This window comes from Pimephales promelas, chromosome 11, assembly GCF_988280905.1.
Source record: "Pimephales promelas chromosome 11, fPimPro1.hap1.1, whole genome shotgun sequence".
Classification (NCBI taxonomy): Eukaryota; Metazoa; Chordata; class Actinopteri; order Cypriniformes; family Leuciscidae; genus Pimephales; species Pimephales promelas.
In genome coordinates this window covers 17,323,361-17,345,675 of record NC_142779.1, presented here as the reverse complement: position 1 = coordinate 17,345,675, position 22,315 = coordinate 17,323,361, and the positions used below count along the sequence as shown (strand labels likewise).

Here is a 22,315-nt window from a genome sequence, read left to right as displayed (position 1 = left end):
GAATTAAGAAAAAAGTGGCTTGCAACCACTACCAAAGAATAAGGAAGCAAATGGCATCATTTGCAAAAATTCGGTATTACCACGAGTTTCTTATCCTGTTTTTTTTTTTTTTTCAAGCGTGCGCGTGTGTGGGTGAGATGAAATATATATCCCATGTATCCCTTGTAATCTTTGTTCAACAATAAACAATAAAAAAACTCTCCGCAGCACATGCCAGCCTCGAATGTGCACGAGCGCCCTCTAGTCCCAAATTTACTACGTCACCAATTCAAGCTCTAAAATGATTTATTCTTCTTCAGGAGCCAACAGTGTGGACTACATATGGAAGGATCTATGCGTTTAACTCAGATGGCAAGTAAACATCAAGTGCGGAATATTAGTTAATCCATTGATTGCGTTAGTGTGATACTGATACACTTGTCTTCCTGGTGGAAGGTTTACTAATCAGATCAGGTTAAGTCACAGACACATGTCGACTCAGCGGAATACAACGGGCTTGTGTGTCTGTCCTCGGATAACAATGCATCTGACAACAGAACATAACAGTAAACTAGATATAAACTTTCTTCTGCTATAACAAAATACATTTTAACGACGTCACCAACTATTTACATTTTGAATCCGAAATGCATTCACTGCATCCAGGCATTCAAGACTTGGTCCTGCTGTGAGTTTGAGTGATGGGAAGTTGTTTTGGAGTGATACGTCAAAGGTCTCGCCTGTCCTCCAGGAATGCATCCAGATCCAGCACCAAACGAGGAGGTAATTGATCTGCCGATAAACTCTGTTTGCAAATAGTGTAAATGCATCTGATGTTCCTTGAATGAGAAAAGAATATATAAAAACTGTCTTTGCAAGCTTATTTTGATATTTTAGAGAGTTTGTCAATGTAAAAAGACCTTAGGTACGTGGCTTAAATCTTTTTAGATGCAGACATTCACAGACATTCAGCATGCGAGAGACCCCCATAGCCTATTTTCTTGAACATAGACCTTATTTTTTTAGTAAAGGAATTATATAATTTAAAATATTATCTGAAAAATATTATGTTTCTGTTAAGTTAAGCCTACCTTATTATACTACTGTACTGTTAAATTATTAATTCACATGTATTTATTCATTTTAATAAATGTTTTATTTATTTTATGTGAATCAAAGTTGTATTCATTTATTTTAATGTTATTTTTTATTGTTTATTTATTTTAATTTTTTCCAGAGACCCCTTAGCACTCCCCTGCAGTTGTCTGGGGGTCCCCAGACCCTATTTTAAAAACGCCCTACCCCTGTCTTGCACCATTTTTTAAAAATGGCAGTTCATTTTCTTTCACAAGGGCAGAAGTTTCACAACCTATTAGTTCCTGTTGGAACTCAAACAACTGTCACTGGTTCCTCAAATAACCCCAACATGAGGGGAAAGATTCGGCATGTGAGACATATATTGAAGTTCCATGAATTTTTCTTGGACTAATTTTTCGATGCACAGTGCTTAGAAGATTGACATATTAGATATACAGTGATGAGTAAATTGTGGATTTCTTCTCTCTTTAAATTATAAAAAATGAATGTTCTTTCTTTTCCTAGAAATCCAATTAAGATTGGGACATCTTAGATAAGACATATATTTGTGGAATTGCTTGGGTGCACCGTCCTGCTCGGACAATCCCGGGATTTACCATTTATTTTTGACTCTCTGTCCTGGTCTGAAATAGAGCCGACTGGATTAAGTTTGTTGTGAAAAGTCACTCATACACCTAAATCCAAGCCAGAGATTGTAAAAGCAAGGACTATGTAAGCTATCTTGGTGACCGACTCTGATTTATATTTGTACAGTCGGTGTTATTTTTAGTTTCAGAAAACAGGTGATGGGCGTGTACGGTGTGCAAGATACTGGATTTACTTGCTGGGTGTCAAGAGTTTTGCTGTGAGTGACGTCTTTGCACTGTGCATGTGGTGTTGATTATCCCTCAAACCCCTGCATGAAGTCATAGGAGCGACTGTCCAGTCAATTTTCACCGATTAAAGGAATAAGTGAGCGGTCAGACCATGGGAGTTGCAAACTCGAGAGACTATCAACCAACAATAACAGTTGTGCTCAAAAGTAAGTAGCTTACAGCACATAATTTAGCTGTTTCTAAGATAAGATGTGATAAGATTGTTTAATGATACTTGAACTATTGGAACTGTTGAAGGTTGTTGACTTGTTTTTTGTGACTTGTACTTGTTGTGTAGTTCAAGGCCCCTTAAATCTAAAGACAATTTTAGCATTTTCTTTGGTAATATTATCTTGTTTGAAACCATTTTTTCACCTGTTTCCTGGCCTGAGTCATCCTGCCATTGTGAATGGAAGCTAAATTAAATGAACAATTTAATCTCCTGTGTTTAGTAATCGAAAAGGATTTGTAAGTCTGCAAGATCCTAGATGGACAGGCAGTGTTTAATTTGCTGACTTACAGAGTCAGTCTGATTTGTATAAGTGGCACTCCAGCAATACCTTAAATGTTATTAATGTGTTAATACATGTATATGCTGAATTTTATGTAAGTTAGCCAACAAACATTTTGATGGTCTTTTTACTGACTAGGTAAAGTTTAGTAGGCCTACTAATGTCTAAATGGTTCTATATCTAAACATATTTATTTTGCCACCCAGTTTTGAAATGGTGATTGTTGCAGCAGTGTGTTTGTTTTGTGGCATTCTAAACTCTCATCTGGCTAGGAGTGATGCATGATGGGAAAGAGGCCACTAAGTCCTGTTTTGCATCACCCGATTAAGGCTTTAATCTCAGACACTATAAATAATTTGTTTTTCTCCACGTGTATCCACTGCTTTGACTCGAGAGCAGGTTTTTATGGCGTAGTATGAAGATTCAACGTTTCTTTTGAAATCTTTACTTTGATTCTGTCACGTTTTGTTTGTATACAAATAATTAAGCCACTTGTCTGAGCCAATAGCTGTCTTCCTATAGGGATTTCCCTTTGGCCCACATGAGCCCATGTTCTCTAGTTGACATCCATCTGGGCTGGCTTGACTGTTGGGATTTAGGTTGTGTAATATTGGGTTCATAGTTATTAACAAGTAGTTATTAAACAGGCTTTTATTGTGCAACTTTAATGAGCGATTGACAAACAAGAGTCCTGAGCTTAGATAAAATTGAATTATCTTTGCTGCACGTCAAAGAGAAACTTCTAGCATGGGAAATCTGTTTAGCCCCCCCCCTGAATCTCATTTGGACAAAAGCTGTGATGTTACATGTGTGACATCATGTATTTGTTGTCCTAGTTCTTTAACAAGAGGTCATGGCCCTTTTTGCGAAACAGGATTTTTACAAATGGCATCCGGATAAATCGTACTGACCTCTTAATGCATCTTTAAATGATCTGTATATTGCTTCGGTAACATTTCTATCTTTGTTTCTTTTTCTTCTGTAGGACGCAATGAGCCCCTGAAAAAAGACAAGCCCAAGTGGAAAAGTGACTATCCTATGACGGAGGGCCAGCTGCGAAGTAAAAGAGATGAATTTTGGGACACGGCTCCAGCTTTTGACGGCCGTAAAGAGATCTGGGACGCGCTGAAAGCTGCAGCGCTAGCGATTGACTGTAACGACCATGCACTAGCGCAGGCTATTGTAGATGGAGCCAGCATCTCACTGCCTCATGGTAAATATTTAAACAGCTGCTTCTATTTTGCTCTGATCTATCTAATATCTCATTCGATTTTTGAAAAGAAATTATTACTTTTATCCAGGGAAGACACAGGATATTAATAATAATATAATATTCAGAATCAGAATATTAGAATGATTTCTAAATGATCATGTGACACTGATGATGACTGCTGAAAATTCACAGGAATACATTTTAAAACATATTAAAACAGGCAACATTTATATAAAATTGTCATTTTTGATCATATAAATTCAGCCTTGCTGAGGATAAGAGACTTCAAAAACACCTCTTGCCAACCCCAAACTTTTAAACACTGTTGTGTACATACTGTACATCTCTCTACACATGCTAAATATATGAGCTGAATTATAGCTTTTAATTTGCTCTTTCAGGATCTCTTATGGAATGCTATGATGAACTGGGCAACCGCTATCAGCTCCCTGCGTACTGCTTGGCTCCTCCAGTCAACCTGGTCTCCGAGTGCAACGATCATAATGTGTCTGAACACACTGAGCCACAGGAGAAGAAAGAGAAGGAGTTTCAGCTGAAGGTGCGTCTCTCCACCGGAAAAGATCTTCGCATCAGCGCCACAATGGCCGATTCCATCCGTCAGCTGAAGAAACAGCTTCAGATTCAGGAAGACATTAATACAACCAATCAGCGCTGGTTTTTCTCTGGAAAGCTCCTCACGGATAAAACACGTTTACAGGACACCAAGATCCAGAAGGACTTTGTAATACAGGTCATTGTTAATCAGCCCATTGTTCCCAACTAGAAAGCTCATATAACTGTAAAGCAGGACTTACAGCATATGTTTCCATATAGCTCACTTGATCAGGTCGGAGTTTATTTTTCCAAATGTGATGCACAAACATTTCTTATAGAAACTTTGTAAAATTGCAGCATGCTAAAGTTTGTTGTACGAAATTACAGTAGATACCTCGCCTTCTTGGTTTTAATATCCATATGTGTGGATATTCATTTCCATATTCTATAGGGTATCATTTGCCTTGATCTATGATACAGTCTGCTGTCTTTTGCTGAGAAGGCATAGACAGTTTTCAAGAGGGTGAATTTACAGTGCAAGGATTTTTCAATCTTATTAAGACACTATTTAAATGGTTATTTCATCATGATGCCATTTTTTCAATCATGGATTGGTCGGAGGCTTATTAATCTTTCTGTTACATTTGTGTAATCCAAGAAAAGAGATACTTGGTACTGTGTCAGATTTTGCTTTACCAGTCATGAAATTTGTGTTTATATTCCAAAGCAATTTGTATACATTTGTTTGTAGCTATGTTTTTATAGAGGTTTGTAATTTATTTTAGCACAGACAGTTTCATTTTATTATTTCTAATGTAAATTAATTTTAAATGAATAAAATGACAAGGTTAGTTTATTGTTGCTGAAACAAAGCAGATTTTAAAAATTCTAAATTGTACAATTATTTCATAATGTAATATTATATTGTTTCATTTAGAAACAGAATTGTAGCTAATTGTGTGTCTGGGGAAAAAAACAATCTAACAAGTTTTTACTAAATTATGATTTTTATACTATGTCAAAACCATAGGGTCAAAACTCATTTTTGATTTTTTTTATTGAATCTTCTATTGGCTTTTGTGGCAAGATGTCAGTCACTACTGAGGATTTATTGTCAGATTTTTTTCTCGAATATGAGTGGAATTAAATAGCAATTTCAGAACACGCCAGTCTGTGTATTAGTGCATACCAGTGCATGTTTTTTTTTCTTTTAAGTTAAAGGGATAGTTCACTTTGAAATTAATTTTTGATATGTTTTAGCTTACCTCAAGGGCATCCAAGATGTAGGTGTCTTTGTTTCCACAGTATTTTTCAATTGTCTGTCAGTCCTATAATGCAGTTTTAGGGTCCACCTCAAAGAGCATGCACAGAAAAGTCAAAATTAAACATGATTTAATGACTCATGAATGTAAGTAAGTAACGTTACACACTGATGGAAAGACATGAAACGAGCGGTTTGTGTGAGAAAACGAACAGTATCCACAAGTTTCCTACGCCCCATGAGGCCTTGCGTCAAAAGTGGGCGCGACTTCCGGTTGGAAGTAAACAAAGCGCGATTTGACATGCTTGACACTCGTTCATTCAACAGTTGACAGTCATTCAAGTTATAGCGATCCAAACTAGCTAACGATGTGGGAACACAACCTCAACGAAATTAAAAAGGGTGAAATAACAGTACCTTTACCCTCCGCAGTAGTTGGTTGGGAGTATTATAATAATATTATTAATAATCAATACTCATCAAGGCATGGTGACAGACAGTTGTGTGAGCTGACAAACAATTAAAATAAAAAATACACACTTAGTCATTGTGCTTTGGAGTTTATTCAAAATTATAAATGAATGTGCTACTGGAATACATTAACTGGCACATTTGGTATTCTGTCAACACAGGCTTTGATCCTGAGTTTAGGTGTAACATCAGTAGAAAACAGCCAAACACATGCTGATAGAGTTTATAGAACATTAAGAATTTAAACAAATGTACACAGGAAGATTCGTCGTCTTTTGGGAGGTGATGGAAACTACAGTCGTTGGCAGGATCAGAGACGGGCTCTGGCAGAATCACTCTGATTTCGTTTTCAGCTTATGTTCAAAACAATCCCGTTTAAGCCACTAAATTAGTTTAGTCCGGTTATACATACAACCGCGAGCAGCACATGTTGTCCCTGAGCTCCGTAACGACATCTCTCATAAAGATTTGCGTCTTTAAATAGTAAAATAATTCTCCGAAAAACAGCTAGCCTCTTCGCTAACTAACACACAAAATACCATTGGAATGCTACTTCCGCCGCGTCACCGGAAGTTTCACCCACTTTATTTTTTACAGGAGCGCCCCTCGGAAACTTGTGGATAGCTTTTACCTCTTGTTAACAGCCGTTGTTGTACTGACAGGCGTCGAACTGATCTGAATCAGATGTTCAACTGAACCAAACTGAACCGTCTCCAGACGTTACGCCGGAAGTGATCTCTCGCGCATCTACATCACGCATTGTTTACACGGAGATTTCGGAAGTTTAACCTTTCACTAAACATATTTAGATATATCGAAATCGTCTTCCTCTGTGCATGCTGAGAAAGTGAATTAACCCTTTAATACATGGATAAAATACCTGTAAAAATATATTTCTCACTGACAAAAAAAAAAATACTTTTTTTCCTGTCATTTAAAGGAATAGTTCACTTATAAAAATTAAAATTGTCATCATTTAATAATAATAATAATAATAATATAATACTTTATTTCAGACAAGTGTGAAATCATAAGAGTGTCTATGTTTACAACAACCAGCATACATTAAACATCAACATAAACTTCCTACATTATACATCCCAGTACTATACAAATAACACCTTCACAGCACTCATGATTTATGGTTAAGTGTTTTATTCAATTCTAAGATAGCCTGATGCACAAAAGACTGTTTCAGCCTCACTTTGTTGAATCTTGGAATCTTGGAACTCCACCTCCGGTTTGATGGTAGTAATTACCATCAAACCGGAGGTATAGTATTACTTTGATGGTAGTAATCATTTTTGCTATATATATATATATATATATATATATATATATATATATATATATATATATATATATATATATATAATTATCACATATCATTATCACATCTGTTTTCTTATTCCAAATGACCTAAGGTAACAAAAAAAGTAAATTCTCTGTTTTGTTATTTTACAAAGAGCATCAATATGATCATGAATATGATGTTTTGTCCATCATGAATAAAAACAGGCATTGTATGAGTATCAGATTTAGACCCAAATACAAACTCCTCGGTTTTACTCGTATTAATGACAACTTAAGAGCATCATCCATGCACCATGTCACACCCTGTTGATGAATCCCTGGGCTGTCCAAGTAATTCAATACCGTCATTCACTCTCCAAGTTTTTCACCATTTACTCACTCTCAAGTTGTTTAAAACCTGTATGAATTTTTTTCTTATGCTGAACACAAAGGTACATATTTTGAAGAATGTTGGGAACCAAACAGTTGATCTACCCCATTGACTCCTATAGTAGAAAAAAAAAATCCTATGGAAGTCAATGGGGTATGTCAGCTGTTTGGTGAACAAAATCAAGAGATTGTAAAAATTGGACATTTCAGGTTGTCATGAATTTAACAAACAATTCATCTTAAATATTGGTCCATGAACAGGAATGATAATAAAACAGTCTGGAAATTCAATAGGAACAGTGGTCTTAAAGAATTTAGAGATATACAATAAACTTTAAAAAAGGGTTACTGAGTGATTATGGCATTGTGTGTTTGTGTGTGTCACTGATCTATAAAGAATGATATCATTATATAGATCAGTGGTGTGTGTTTGTGTCCTGGTAAACCCTACATTATTAGGGGGACAAAATGTCCCCACAAAGATGGCAACATCCCAAATCCTTGTCCAGCTTATAAATCATAGCCTTAGTGATTTTTTTATTTATTTTTTTTTGAAAATGTGAAAATGCAGAAAGTTTTCTTTGATGGGTAGGTTTAAGGGTATGGTTAGGGGACATATAGTTTGTGCAATATACAAATAATAATGTCTAATAAAACATGAAAACAACATGTATGTCTGTATGTGTATTAGTTGGTAAAGAGAGGTAAACTCCGGAGCAGAAAGTAGCGGTAAAGCACCAATAAGCTGAATGTCATCCGCAGAGAAAAAACAAGAAAGAAGAAGAAAACGCATGATGATGACGCACGTCATGCGCGACACTCAGATTAGAGAGACCAACGTGCTTGCAGCACTGTAAGGATTTTCACCTGCAAAAATGGTGAAATCTGGAAAACTTAGATCCGGAACAGCCCAGAAAGTAAGACGGTGGAAGAAAGGCCACAGTAGTGATAGCAATCCGGAGGCATGTCGCTATCGAGACGCCGCGAAGAGCCGATATTTTAGCCGTCCCTCAGGTGAGACTGGCCTGTGACAACACGTGGGTAGCTGATCGAACTTTGTAAACAAATTAAAATTCATACCTGGGTACTTTTAGAGAGAGAGAGAGACGAATAATTTATTTTCACGGTTATTGTAAAGTACATTAAAGCATATACAATTTAAAATTCTGACAGTATTAGGACTGCACTTTCTTTTTTATTGTATCCATGGCTCGGGTGTCATAATATTGTTTAGATGGTATGATTGATGTAAATGTGAGATTCATCAAACCTCTTTCTATTTAAACAGAAAAAAGTGATCTGACAGTAGATGCTTTGAAACTCCACAATGAGCTTCAGTCAGGATCTTTGCAGAGAACCAGTGATGTGGCAGGAGATGCCATGGAAGATCAAGCCCTCACAGAGAAGACCTCTGGGACTTTTCTTAGTGGACTGTCGGACTGCTCCAACCTCACTTTTAGAGTTGTACAGCGCTACTGGGAGTCGAGCTCTGCAGCACACAAAGAGGTTTGTTGTCATTTTATGGTCAGAGACCTGTGTTTGTGCCATAATTGCTAGATTATCATAATGTGTTTAATTCACATTTTATTCTTCAGATCTGTGCTGTATTGGCGGCCGTAACTGAAGTGATTCGCTCTCAAGGAGGAAAGGAGACAGAGACGGAGTACTTTGCTGCCTTGGTAAATTAAAGTCACCATTAAATCAGTTATATTCATGACGACATAGTTTGCTGTCGAAATGCTTAAAAGTGTCTACAGTTTCTGTGGATCAACCTATGATGTCTTTGCATTTTCAATGGCAGATGACAACACTTGAGGCTGTAGATGGCAATGAAGCACTGGCAGCTGTTGCCTACCTCCTTAACCTGGTCATGAAAAGGTGATTGGCGTGAATTTATACTGGAGTGATTTAGATTGGCTTGGCCTGTTGATCTTAATAAGTTTATGTTCTGCTTATCTTCTCAAGGATGCCAGTTGCAGTGCTTAAGAAAAAGTTCTCGGACACAGCCAAAGCCTTCATGCATGTGATGTCAAACCAGGCCGATTCCGACTCTTTGTCCCACCTGCGATGGGTTTGTACACCTTTTTTACCATAAATGTAACCATATGGTATTTAACATCACACTTGTGATCCTCAGCAGTCTAAAGAGACCCTACAGAATAAGTGTTTTTTTTAAATGAAATGAAGGGACTATATTTAGTTTTTAAAATATTTATTATATTTCAATATAATAGATATAAAGAAGGTATTAGCCAATATTCAACTCTAAATTATGCACCGTTTCTGTATAAAATAATACAAAATCCAGTGGTAGTCAGACTAGACATCGTCAAAGACTACTTAATCGTGGCTGATTTGTAGTTTGTACCCCAAAATTTGACAACCACAAGTGTGACTTTAAGACCATTTAGCCTTTTGTAATCAAGTCTATGATATTTTTTGTTCGTGTAGCAAGTGCCTTTGAAATCAAGTTTCTTACCATTTCAATGAAGTAAAAATGTTAAAAATCTAAATGTAATATTTTGATCTAAAATGACCAAAAACCACCAGAGGAAGGTCAGTTGTGATAAGAGGAAGAAGTCTGCGTTGTCTCCCCTATTATTTTACAATAAAGTTGCTTGTTTTTATATCCCCGCAGATCTTATCCTGTCTGGTGACTTTGCTGCGTAAACAGGATCTGTCAGTGTGGAGTTACCCATCAACTCTACAGGTGTACCATGGCATGCTGAGCTTCATAGTGCACCCTAAACCAAAGGTCTGTCTGTTTGATTCCCATCCAGTCAGAGCTAGAATGTAGCTGTTGTCATAAAATTCCTTTTACGCCATGTGAGATTTTAGTCATATACACTGCTAGTTGTTATAGTAATTCACAATAGATAAACTATTTCTGTACTGCCACAGAGTATGACTGTTTGAGGTTTCTGAACGATGGTTATGTCCTTGTGCTGCAGGTGCGAAAGGCAGCACAGCTTGGCATTTGCTCCGTCCTTCGCTTCAGCGACTTCATGTTTTCAGATAATGCCCCGAGCCACCACCCAGCAGCCGTCACCACAGCCAAATTCTGCTGCAAAGAATTGGAGCAGTCAGGAGGTCAGTTAAACTCATGCTCTTTCTGTCGAAATGCTCAAAACGAACAGTAATGCCTGCTTGTCATAGCGGGTCGAAACCTACACAATCTGAGGCTATCCCTAAATATGAATAAAAATAAGAGAAAAATTACAAACAGTGCATTTCTTTGAAGGACGTAAATAGAGTAAACATGGAGTTCCTCTATTTTTTCACGATGTCTATACTACTGGTTGAACTAATCTTTTAAGTGTGTACATTAATTTCCTATAGTTTTTCAAGGTTGTTAGCAATTAAAAAATTAGAATCAAACTACATAAGGTTAATGTGTGGGCACAGACAATAAACATATAGCACCACCTAGCATACAACCAGCGAGTAATATTGGTATAACCAGTTTGAACGTGGGGATACTGTCTTGATGTGAAAATGATTTGTCACCAAGTTTCACACCATTCCAATGTAGTAAATGTTAAAAGTTCAAAACAATTATTCCAATGGAGTTTAAATTGACAATATATCATGTTTGTTCATTTATTATGATGATGAATATATTGTCTTTGTAATCGACTCCAGGCAACAAAGAAGACACAACTACTCTCCATGTGCTGGGTCTGCTGAAGGAACTGCTGTCTGCATTTCCCCTGAACTCGGTCAAGTCTTGCTGTGAGACCCTTCTCCGTGTCATGACCCTGAGCCATGTGGTGGGAGAGCAGTTTAACTCATACATTTCTTTCATTTTTATTTGATTTCTATTCTTAACACCTGCCTCTGATTGTTTGAAGCTGGTGACTGCAAATGCAATGCAGGCTTTCCACAAGCTTTTCAGCTGCAAACCCAGTCCTTCCAGTATGTCTGCGGAGCTCAATGCCCAGATCATCACTGTGAGTGTCATAATTGATAAACGCATACAAATGAAAAATGATCCATGTTCTGATTTTTGCCCTTTTAATTTTATCATCTTCAAATATGTGGATTGACATCTATTAACACCTTCCTTCCAGGCTTTATATGACTATGTTCCTAGTGAGAATGATCTGCAGCCTTTACTAGCATGGATTGCTGTAATGGAAAAAGCCCATGTTCATCTTTCCAGGTAGGCCTGTTCCAGCATTGTTTTGTTTGCTAGTTTTTTTTAGGAATCTTTCTCATTCCATTATATTTGGACTCTAGTTTACAGAGCTCTCTGAGTCTCGGTCATCTCCCTCGCCTCTTCTCGGTCACCATGTCGTGTCTTCTATCCTCGCACACGCAAGTCGTCTCTGCTGCAACACAGACTCTGAAGGTTTGCCATTTGTTCTCTATAATCAGTTATTTCTCAGAAGTGAATTTGTCTTGGTGTTTATCTATTTTTTTCTCTCCCTCCAGACTCTGATAAATGAGTGTGTAGCTGCGCGAATGGAAGAGATTGAACCTGTTCTAAAAAACACATCAACTGGAAATGGAGCTTGCATCCTAAAGATGTTTCAGTGAGCCTACCTGTGACCCTCATCTGTCCTAATGTCATGTCGTTTTCTAGAACCTGGTCTTTCTAAAATCTGACCTTGTCTTTTTCAGTTCTGTGGAGGAAGGGTTGTCCTATCGTTTTCATGCCTCCTGGCCGTTTGTGCTGCAGATCCTGGGCTGCTTCTACCGAGCTGCAGGAAAACAGGCTCATCCGTTCATGATAAAGGTATATTGGAGAGATAGAGGGGAAAAATATATATATTAGTGGTGGGCATAGATTGAGCCAAGTAAGCTTATGTTAAGTAAAACACAGACTTCTTTTTAATGCACCCGATTTATATTTTCATAATTATTCTCTACATTATATATTCACACCTCACGCCACCCACTGTACACTGTACCCACTGCAGACAAGTAAGCATACCTTATACGCTCTGTTTCGGTTCATTTGTTACTTAAGACGAGCTCCAGTTCACGCACCGGCGCCTCCGTGTCATGATTATCTATTGTCTGCTAGATTTACTTCTTATTTATTAAATCCAGGCAATTGGTTGAAACTTTGATTAAAATTAAGATAAAATCAATACAAAACGAAATTCACTTTAATTAAATGCGTTGTGCTTTGTTTGATGTATCTATGAAAGTTTTAAAGCAGTTTTTCAGTGCTGCTTTCAGAGCGGTTGCGTCCGTAATGGGGAGCTGTCACGTAACATTGTTTTTCCCTTATAAATTGATACACGAAAAGACAAAATGAATATTTTATATTTTGTGGAGAGCCAACCCTTAATCCGATGAATTTATTACTTTTTGTACTTTTGCCACCTAAAAGTTAATTTTTTTGTTGTGTCTGTTACAGATATTAAATATAAAATGCATAGACTGATATGTCTGGACTCCTTTATTAAGGGAGTATGGATAAACAGACGTTTCAATATATTGGTATTAAATGCCCCCTACAGTGCAATTCGGCTAGGTATACATCTGCGCTAAAATATCAAGGTGAAAGTCATCATAGCTTGCAGGATAGACCCAGCTCCCAACCCAACTTTGAGAATAGATTAATGGCGCTATTTTTTTATTGCCTGATAAGAGTCTCACGATATATATATATATAAAACGGGCCCACTATATATATATATACTCATATATAAACTCAAGGTCATCACTGACACCAAACTAACACGAAAAGTCACGATACACCACCCATAGTATATATATATATGTATGTATACCGTGGGTGGTGTATCATGGCTTTTCAGTTCAGTTTAAATATCATTACACCAAAATTACCGAATCGTGATGTCTTTTGATAGTTTATTATGTGTGTGACCTTCAGAGTCTGCAGTCTCTCAGTGACCTGCGGGCCACCCCTCAGTTCCCCTTCTGTGGGGAGCTGGATCTGGCTGTGGGCAGTGCCGTGGAGAGCATGGGTCCAGAGGTGGTCCTGAATGCTGTGCCGCTCCTCATCACTGGAACAAAGTGAGTTCCTTTGCTGATGCTTCTTAGTCCAAAAAAAATCTTCTGAGTGCTTTGAATGATAAATGAAGTTATTAATTTGATGAAATGTGTATTTGTTTGTTTACAGTGATGACCTTGAGTTCCCACGCAGCTGGCTTATCCCAGTCATAAGAGATCACGTGAAGAACACTCAACTGGCTTACTTCACATCACACTTTTTCCCTCTGGCAAGCAAACTCAAACAGACAGGTTTGTAATGGACACATTACGTTGCTGTTCAAATGTTGCTTAGTGTCTGTATTACTGTATTAAATGCACATGCTTATCAATCAACATTTGTTTTTTCATTCTCTGGTTTATATCAGCTGATGAACTGGAGCAGTCAGGACAGAAACTGATGGCAAAAGTGTATCAGACTCTACAGATGCAGGTATTTTAACAGTTATGGTCAGAGTAATCTGCCATTCACAATGTAGATATGGAAAAAGTAGTTAAAGGGGTAGTTGACCCAAACGGATGAGTTATTTTTTGGTTAACTAGTAATTTAATAATCTTACTTGTATCTTAATCAGAATGAAAAGACCTTATTTAAACACTTCAATCATGAAAAAAAAAAAAAATCACATGCAATTTGCTAGAGTTGGCGCAGATCTTTTATAAAAGAACTACTTCCATGTTGGGCTGGTCCATATAATGATACAAATTTTCACAAATTGTGAAAGACAACTGAATGCAGACAAGGGCACTAAAACTCTAAAATGTCAAAATGCCCATTTTGGCAAGTATTCACGTAAACAATCTTGCAAACCTGTATTAATATTAGTGTGGATTTTTCTACAATATTCACTCGTGACCGTAAAATAGGGCATTCTAAGTCAATCTACTGCAGTTTTCCTTCTCTTAATCAGTAGAAAATGTGGTTAACAAGAAGTCATGCTTGAAAAAAAAAATACCGTTATATAGTGAAAATTATGTATAATTTTACAGTGATGTTTTTTTTTTTCACACCGCCCAGCACTAATTTTTATGTTAACTGCTTTGAAATGTTTTTTTTGTGAAAAGCGTCACACAAATAAGTTTTCCTTGAAATATCATGATCAAGAAATATGATTTTGGTCATATTTCCCAACCCATCTTGCAGGTAAACCTTTGAAACCGACAACTTTCACAAAAAAAAAAAAAATACCAGCTAAGTTTTCTTCAGCTAATATATATACACAGAAACATTTGGAATGCTAAAAAATATGTACCGTATATAGACCTAGAATTGAACTGAATGAATGGTTTTATCCATTTGAATAATTTTTCCAGTATTATAATTTAAGTGTATTTGTGTTTTCAGATGTGGACTATGTTACCTGGATTCTGCACTAAACCCACCGATTTGTTGGCATCATTTAAGGGCATTGCTCGGTCTCTGGGTATGGCCCTCAATGATCGCCCTGACCTCCGCCTGTGCATTTGTCAGGCCTTGCGGACTCTCATCAAGACCTGTGAGACAGGTCAGCTGATCTCAAATCTCAATAGTCAGCTGTGACTATTAAAACGTTTGTCTCAAAATCTAAACAACTCTTTGTTGTTTTCTGTTCATTGCTTTAGTTTCCATTTCACTGATGAGATTTATGATTGTGTATTTAAATCTACAGAGGAAGAGAAGACTGAATTAGTTCGCTTTTCCAAGAACTTCCTTCCCATCCTGTTTAATGTCTATAGTCAGCAGCCTAAACCAGGAGAGATGGCATCTGCTAGGATGGCTGTCCTTGAGACAATCAGAGTTTACCTCAACATCACAGACCAGACGGTAAATTCATCTACCATATTTACAAAGAAATGTCTTAGTGGTGGGCGATCTGACGATATTATGTTGTGATCAATTTTGAAGACATCCACAAACTACTTTTCAAGCGAATCGTAGAGATCATGATCTTATATGTTGTGGTAATATTGGGACTTTTATTTTGACGGCTCTGAGAACGGCAGCGCTTGAGCACAGCGGTCACATTCTCGGCATAAGCCTTCAAAAACATATATCGGTTGACCACTAGTTTAATGACTATTTTGACACAATACTGTGTTTTAAATTGTGCAAATAAATCCATCCATAGCCTTGTTCCAGTCTGGATATTCTCAATAGTACATCTTAAAATTGGGAAGATCGTGATTCATATCGTGATTGTTTGTTTTAAGATTGTGATATGAGATTTTGGGGAGATCGCCCACCACTAAAATGTCATCATTGCAAGAATTACATTCTGGTCTTCCTGTAGCTTAAACAGTAGAGCATGCCGTTAACAACGACAATATCATGGGTTCGATTCCCAGGGAAAGCAAGAACTGTTAAATGTGTACCTTGGTAGCAATGGATAAAAGTGTCTGCCTCATGCATAAATGTAAAATTGCTTCATAGCAAGTTTGCTCTTGTTGTCAGTTGTAAATATTTTTTTTCCCTTTTGATTTAGATGGTGTGCACGTTCCTGCAAAAAGCCTCGGAGAGACTCAACAGTGAAGACAACTTCACACGGTAATTCAGCTCCACATATTTTCTGTCTTTTATAAAAAAGGCAGAGACTTAGATGGAAACCTGAATAATGCAATTTTAAACCACGTGTTTCAGTATCATCCTAAAAAGCGTGTCGAGTTTCATTGGAATAGGTTTACATCTTGCATTGGAAAATAAGTGGCTCATATTTTGTAGACTTGCAGTTATCGACCTGATTGTTGCCATGGCTCCATTTGTGGATGAATCATCTATGACTCAGACGTTTGAATTGATTAAACCTTTGGTGGAGGTAAGAATCTTTCTACTACCATTTTAAATCATATTTTCTCTCTTTGCATTGTAAGTGTACTTCATGTAATGTTTGTCTCTGTACATATGTGATAATAGAGCAAGGAAGCTAGCATCCAGAAAAAAGCCTACAGAGTGCTGGAGGAGATGTGTGGAGGAGAGAAAACATCTAGTAAGGCTTTTGTTCTGGCGAATCTCGAGCAACTCAAGGCAATGTTGCTGGGCAGCCTGAAGTCTGCGGCCTCATCTGCCAAACGGGTGAGAGCCATGAAAAAAACACCACCGAGTAATCACATTTACACTGAGAATGTGTAATGTAATAATGTGTTTTTTGTTTTTTCAGCCTAGACTCAAGTGTCTGATTCACATAGTGAAGCAGATCAATGAAGAGCACCGTGATTTTATTACTGCTCTGCTTCCTGAGGTACGTCTGGCATAGAGCTCAGTCGGTAACACTTTATTTTAGTGTTTTTGTACTTACTTTCCCTTAGCTTTGCCATTATATTTTTAAAACGATAATATCTTATAAAAGACCTTAAGTAATATTGACAAACTATATATAATTTGAAAGCTTACAATCTCTAGTTTCCATATTTGGTGACTGATTTTCAAACTAAACTACAGAGGAGCCGTAATTTATCAATTTGCAACAAGAATATTTTCATACTCTTAAGACGTGTTCAGACCTTTATTTTGAAATAGTGATGAACATGAAAAATCATGAAAAAAAAAGGTAGAAACCTCTGTTTGTTTTCATGCCAAGAGTTCAAAAGAGAACATCCATTCAATTATTTTAGAAAAAAGGTCTGAAAATATTTTAAATATAAAGAGAATAACGCACATGCGTGTTCTTTTGTATGTGTTTCTTAGAGGTTGAATTCATATCGAAATCTGTCAAACTTCCCATACTACTTCTGAATAGGATGTGTACTTCATAAATTGTATGAAAATTGTGGAAATAATGGTTCAGTTCACTCAAAACACATATGGAAATGAGGGTGCCCTTATATGGGCAGTAATGGAGTCTGCTTGTGCCCTAGTGAAAAAGTTCGGTACTGCGCCCAAACAAAATCTTACCGAAATGTCATTTTTTGAGATATCAACCTAAAATTTTAAACACAACTTCTTCCGATTTTTGGCTTTGATTTTTCGGCAGTTTTAGAGTAGCCCAGGTTTTGAAAATATATATATTTTATATAAAATATGCATATATATATTTTATATAAAATATGTATATATATATATAATTTTTTTTTACATTGCCATAAACTCAAATTTCTGCAACTTTTTCTGTTTCACTTTCTTAATTTATTTCACTTCGACAAAAATCTGCCAAATGTCTTCAGTCTATATACCAAAGCATTCTTGTATTACAACCATTTAAGTTGTAAATCGAAATGTGCATTTCCATGTCGATTCACAAAAAGGGGGGTGACAGTTAACAGGATAACAGTAGTATAACTGTAAATTAACCATAATTACACGCAACTAACCCAAAACTAAACCCTATTCCTAATCCTATAGAAAGTTCATGCTGTTAATTAATTTGACTCGGCATTTAAATGTGCATTAACCGCAAAGTCTTAATTCTGAGTGTTATTCTTTGAGATATAATATTGTGATTTTTGTGTTTAGGTAATTCTTTGCACAAAGGAAATGTCTATCGGTGCCCGCAAAAACGCCTACTCTCTTCTGGTTGAGATTGGCCATGCATTTTTGCGGTTTTGTGGGAACCCAAAAGGTGAAGACAAAATCGAATATATTTTTATTTTCATTACTGAAATATATCTTGCTGAAATAGAGTGAAGAGCTGAAATAATGATATATTCTATCATAATGTGTTGTCAGATGCCATAAAGGAGTATTTAGAGCATGTGTACATTGGACTTACTGGCTCTGTAACGATGATCACCTGCACAGTTCTTGCCTTAACCAGGCTGGTGTTCCATTACAAAGGTGAGAGTGACCACTACTTAATCTCATTCTGTTTTTTTGGGGGGAATCTCTACTCACATTTTCTACAGAAACAGTGAAACTGTAGTGATTTTAATGATTGTAAAGAGTTTGTAATCATTGTTTGATTGTAAAGTAGGATTAAATGTGGAAATATTGTCTGGTCTTTATCTGCAGATTCCATAGACGTGCCCTCATTGGAGCTGCTGCTACAAAATGTCTGTCTTCTGCTGGCCAGCAGGACACGAGACATTGTCAAGGCTTTACTTGGCTTCCTGAAAGTTCTCCTGTTTTCTCTAGATGTCAAGATTTTAGCCAGCCATGTTAATGTTATTGTAAGTGAGAAAGAGAGAGTGTTTTTAAGGTCACGTTTGAACATGTCTGACAAGTGTCTAATAAAATGACCATGTTATTGATTATTTTCCTTTTTTTTCTCTATCATTTTGCAGATGGAAGGAATCAGCAGTATGAATGATATGCGAAGACACTTTAGGGGCAAACTTAAGAGCATTTACACTAAATTGATTAGGAAATTTGGGTAAGCTTTGCGACTAACCACCAAACAGAACCACTCAGTCCTTTCTTTCTTTAAATGTTTTTTCTTTTATTCTATAAACTTTGTATGATTGTAATGTAATGTGTTCAGATTTGAGCTGGTCAAAAGCATGTTGCCGGCCGACCAACACAAGGTCCTAGTGAATATCCGTAAAACGGAGGCCAGAAATAAGAGACGCAAACTCGTGAACAAGACAGAAGGGGACGACTCGGACACTGAGGACGAATCACCTAAAGTGAAAGGAGAGAGGTACTTATTTTTCGACTGAAATCTTTTTCTTTGAGTTATGTTGCTTATGTGTTGTTCATCTGGAAATATTTTACGGCTTAGCTGACTGTGCTGGACAGGAAGTGCTTGATTAGTTTTTTTTTAATTATTATTATTAATTGGCCTTGTCTACACGAGTTTAAAAACTAAAATCCTTCTCTCCATTTTGACCCTTCTGTCTTCACTGAGACGAAAACGATGATGCTTGTTGAGTCATGTGACGCATTGTGTCCATGATATTTATGGTCATGCCTTCATTGTTGTGCCTGCTATTTTCTTTCATAGTGTTGATCAAGATGAATGTTCCTTTGTTTAATTTCATAGTTTCAGTGTGGATGAGCAACCTTTGGAAAACGCTAGTGTGGTCGGGGTGCGTTTTGAAACTAAAATGTTTCCGGATTAATGTCCAATGTCTACTTGCAGTATTGAGGACATTCTGGCCGAGACGGATTCTGCTGACTCGGATGAAGACGGGAAGCCCAAGAAGGGGCTGAAGAAGCCAATGAAAAAGAAGGGCCAGGCCTGGTTAAAGGAAGGCGTGTCTGACGAACCACTCAACTTCCTCGATCCAAAAGCAGCGCAGAGAGTTCTGGGTAAGAGATCTTTCCATATGTTCAGTTAGATTCAGTCATAATCAAATTAAATTGATCATGTACATTAATACATATCGCTAATTTTTATCGTTTTAGCCACCAACCCTAACATAAAGAAGGCTAACAGAGCAGACCATGGATTCAAGGTGACACCCGATGGGCGATTGATCATCAAAGAAGAGGATGATGATTATGATGATGACAAAGCTAAAGGTGGGACATGGACATTTTTACTGAAGTTTGTTGACATTTATTATTGAAATAAACTACTGTATGTTAATATGCATATATCCCTCCAGACGCTGAAATGGATGATGTCCTCGAAGAGGCGGGAATCAAAACTGTGGGTGTTTTATGCTTTTCACTTTTTTCATAATCAACAGAATTGAGAAATGTACAAAGAGGTTTCGTAGTGTGTGATGCTTATTTTTCTTTGTTGAACAGAGGAAGAGTACAAAGAGGCAGATGCGTGACGATCTAGATGAGGACATGGATGTTCAACCTACGATGAAATATTTAGGTAGGACAACAATTCATACTCATTTTGTCTTGTTTTTTAAAAAAAGGACCATGCTATACTGCAACGGTTCGTTCACACAAAGAAAGATAACTATATATTAGTGTCCACACTAATGTATGACAACTAGGCCTGATTCCTCGATTAAATTTGAGTACTTGATTTAAAAAAAAAAATCCTTGAATCCTATTTACCTATGTCGAGTAACCGGCAAAATAATAGAAGTGGCGCATTCCACGGACAAGAATCCAAGAACCGCTTTATTAGACTGTTTTCTACGGCTGTGCAATATTTTAAAACCATATAAAATCATAACTTAACATAGTGCTATTGGGAATTTATTATTAGCAGTGATGTAGTTTGTCGTCTGCCACTTTAAAAGTTCTGGCTTTTTAAATCAGCATGGATTCTGATTGGCTGTCAATGTTTTTATCAAGTGATTCCAATGATATTGTTTCTCTGTCGTTGAACTGCTATTCTTTTTAGATGATCATCTTTATGGTTATTATAATACTCATCCTTGGTGTGAACAGGCCTTAGAGGATGTTCAAAATTACACTGACGTTTCAGATTTACTGAACCCCTGATTATACATATTTTTGGGACTTTTAAATTTGTTACACGTGTCATTCAACTGAATATTTACTGTATTCATACCATTGCAATCCAAGGTACTTAAAGTATATAGTGGAATTACTATGGTACTTGTTAAAAAACCAGTAAAACCAGTAAACCAGTAAATTACTGTGGTACCATGTCTTAGAGATCATAATTCTATGGTACATTGATTCTTTAATTACAGTTAATTACTGACAAAACACAAGTAAATGATAAAAATATATGATTATATAATTTATAAATATTGTTACAACAAATTAATTATGTTTCTGTTTATATAATGTTAACATTTCTATGTATTGAACTTCTCAGCTGGTGGCACTGGAATCCACAGGCCTCTGGGTGCAAGACCAGAGTTTGGGACCGAGTATAAATCTAAGGTGAGAAGAATTAGATGTATAATAGACAACATATAAAATGAGCATCTGAAGGATCTCTGCTTAACCTCACTGTACATCACAGAAGGGAAAAGGGGATATTAAGAAGGAAGGCAAGTGTGACCCGTATGCCTACGTTCCTCTGAAGAAGTCCCAGCTCAATCGCAGGTAAGGGACCGATTCTGTCCTTGCACGCATTTGCTTTAAATATACCAGTGATGCAGCTGATCAAACCTGACTTAACTTTAACAGGAAAAAGGCCAAACTCCAAGGCCAGTTCAAAGGCATGGTCAGAGGGGCCAAGAAAGGAGCGCTCTCTGGAACAAAAATGCTGAAGAAGAGGAAAGCCTAAAATGTGGTCTTCCTAGATCTGGACTCATTTTCATGGCATGATTAAATTAAAAGCTAGAGATATGTGTGCAAATGCTTTGTGAACTTCCTGTGGAAGTCTCTTTTAATGATGATTTCAAGAGGTCCTAGTTGATGTTTGCTTTAGTTGGAATATGAGAAATAGCAGTACGATAATAGCGTTTGCCTTATGTATTTATGTACTTGCTATGTTGGACAGAAAATAAATTGTTCAGAAAATAGTATGGAGTTGAATCCTTTTCTTTACAAATGGTAGTTTTTCTGTAAAAAATATTTTATGCTTTTTTACATTTGAGATGTTCTAATCTAATCAATACACATGAAGAAAATGACACTTTTTTTTAAACAATCCCATACTGCCTTATGCTTTCTGCCTTTGTTATCATATTTCCATTGTAAAACAATGGTGTTTTCTTAAATGTATAAATCATTCAAGATTCGCTTTAATGAAGTAATTCCCAAGTGCCCTTCAAAGTCTTAAATCTTATAAATGTTACAGTGATTGATATTGTGTACCACATTTTTTCTGCAGAGGATATTGGTGGTGTTAACATAGATCCCAGCTGTGAGAGAGAATGAATGAGGTCTGCTGAAGGTCAGACGTGTCCTCTTACTGCAATAAGCTCGACTGGATTTTCCCTGATGGTCCCAGTGAGAATAGAGTGATACAGGCTCATGTTT

The 22,315-nt window shown here is 36.8% G+C and overlaps 2 protein-coding genes across 4 annotated transcripts; both read left to right on the top strand.

Moving 5' to 3' along the window:
• The first annotated feature begins 188 nt into the window (after positions 1-188).
• Positions 189-5,355, top strand: ubtd1a (ubiquitin domain containing 1a). Of its 3 annotated transcripts, none has more exons than XM_039672720.2 (4): positions 189-545; positions 646-762; positions 3,429-3,656; positions 4,058-5,355. In XM_039672720.2, the coding sequence occupies exons 2-4, from the start codon at positions 681-683 to the stop codon at positions 4,438-4,440; spliced, it is 693 nt and encodes a 230-aa protein (XP_039528654.1). In that variant the 5' UTR covers positions 189-545; positions 646-680; the 3' UTR covers positions 4,441-5,355. The 3 variants fall into 3 exon arrangements, with proteins under 3 accessions (XP_039528654.1, XP_039528657.1, XP_039528656.1); XM_039672723.2 differs by lacking the exon at positions 189-545 and adding an exon at positions 1,847-2,098; XM_039672722.2 differs by lacking the exon at positions 189-545 and adding an exon at positions 1,582-2,098 and having other exon boundaries at positions 682-762.
• A 3,067-nt stretch (positions 5,356-8,422) lies between these two features.
• rrp12 (ribosomal RNA processing 12 homolog) lies at positions 8,423-21,855 on the top strand. The gene is made up of 34 exons (XM_039672389.2): positions 8,423-8,640; positions 8,915-9,132; positions 9,222-9,305; positions 9,428-9,504; positions 9,592-9,697; positions 10,265-10,381; positions 10,578-10,716; positions 11,269-11,396; positions 11,478-11,576; positions 11,697-11,788; positions 11,866-11,977; positions 12,061-12,161; positions 12,250-12,364; positions 13,475-13,617; positions 13,724-13,845; positions 13,962-14,026; positions 14,939-15,098; positions 15,243-15,397; positions 16,056-16,117; positions 16,292-16,385; positions 16,484-16,642; positions 16,728-16,808; positions 18,020-18,125; positions 18,233-18,340; positions 18,515-18,672; positions 18,787-18,875; positions 18,984-19,142; positions 19,584-19,753; positions 19,850-19,966; positions 20,053-20,096; positions 20,198-20,273; positions 21,201-21,268; positions 21,351-21,433; positions 21,518-21,855. Exons 1-34 carry the CDS (start codon positions 8,502-8,504, stop codon positions 21,615-21,617), a joined length of 3,846 nt encoding a protein of 1,281 aa, XP_039528323.2. The 5' UTR covers positions 8,423-8,501; the 3' UTR covers positions 21,618-21,855.
• The last annotated feature ends 460 nt before the right edge of the window (positions 21,856-22,315 follow it).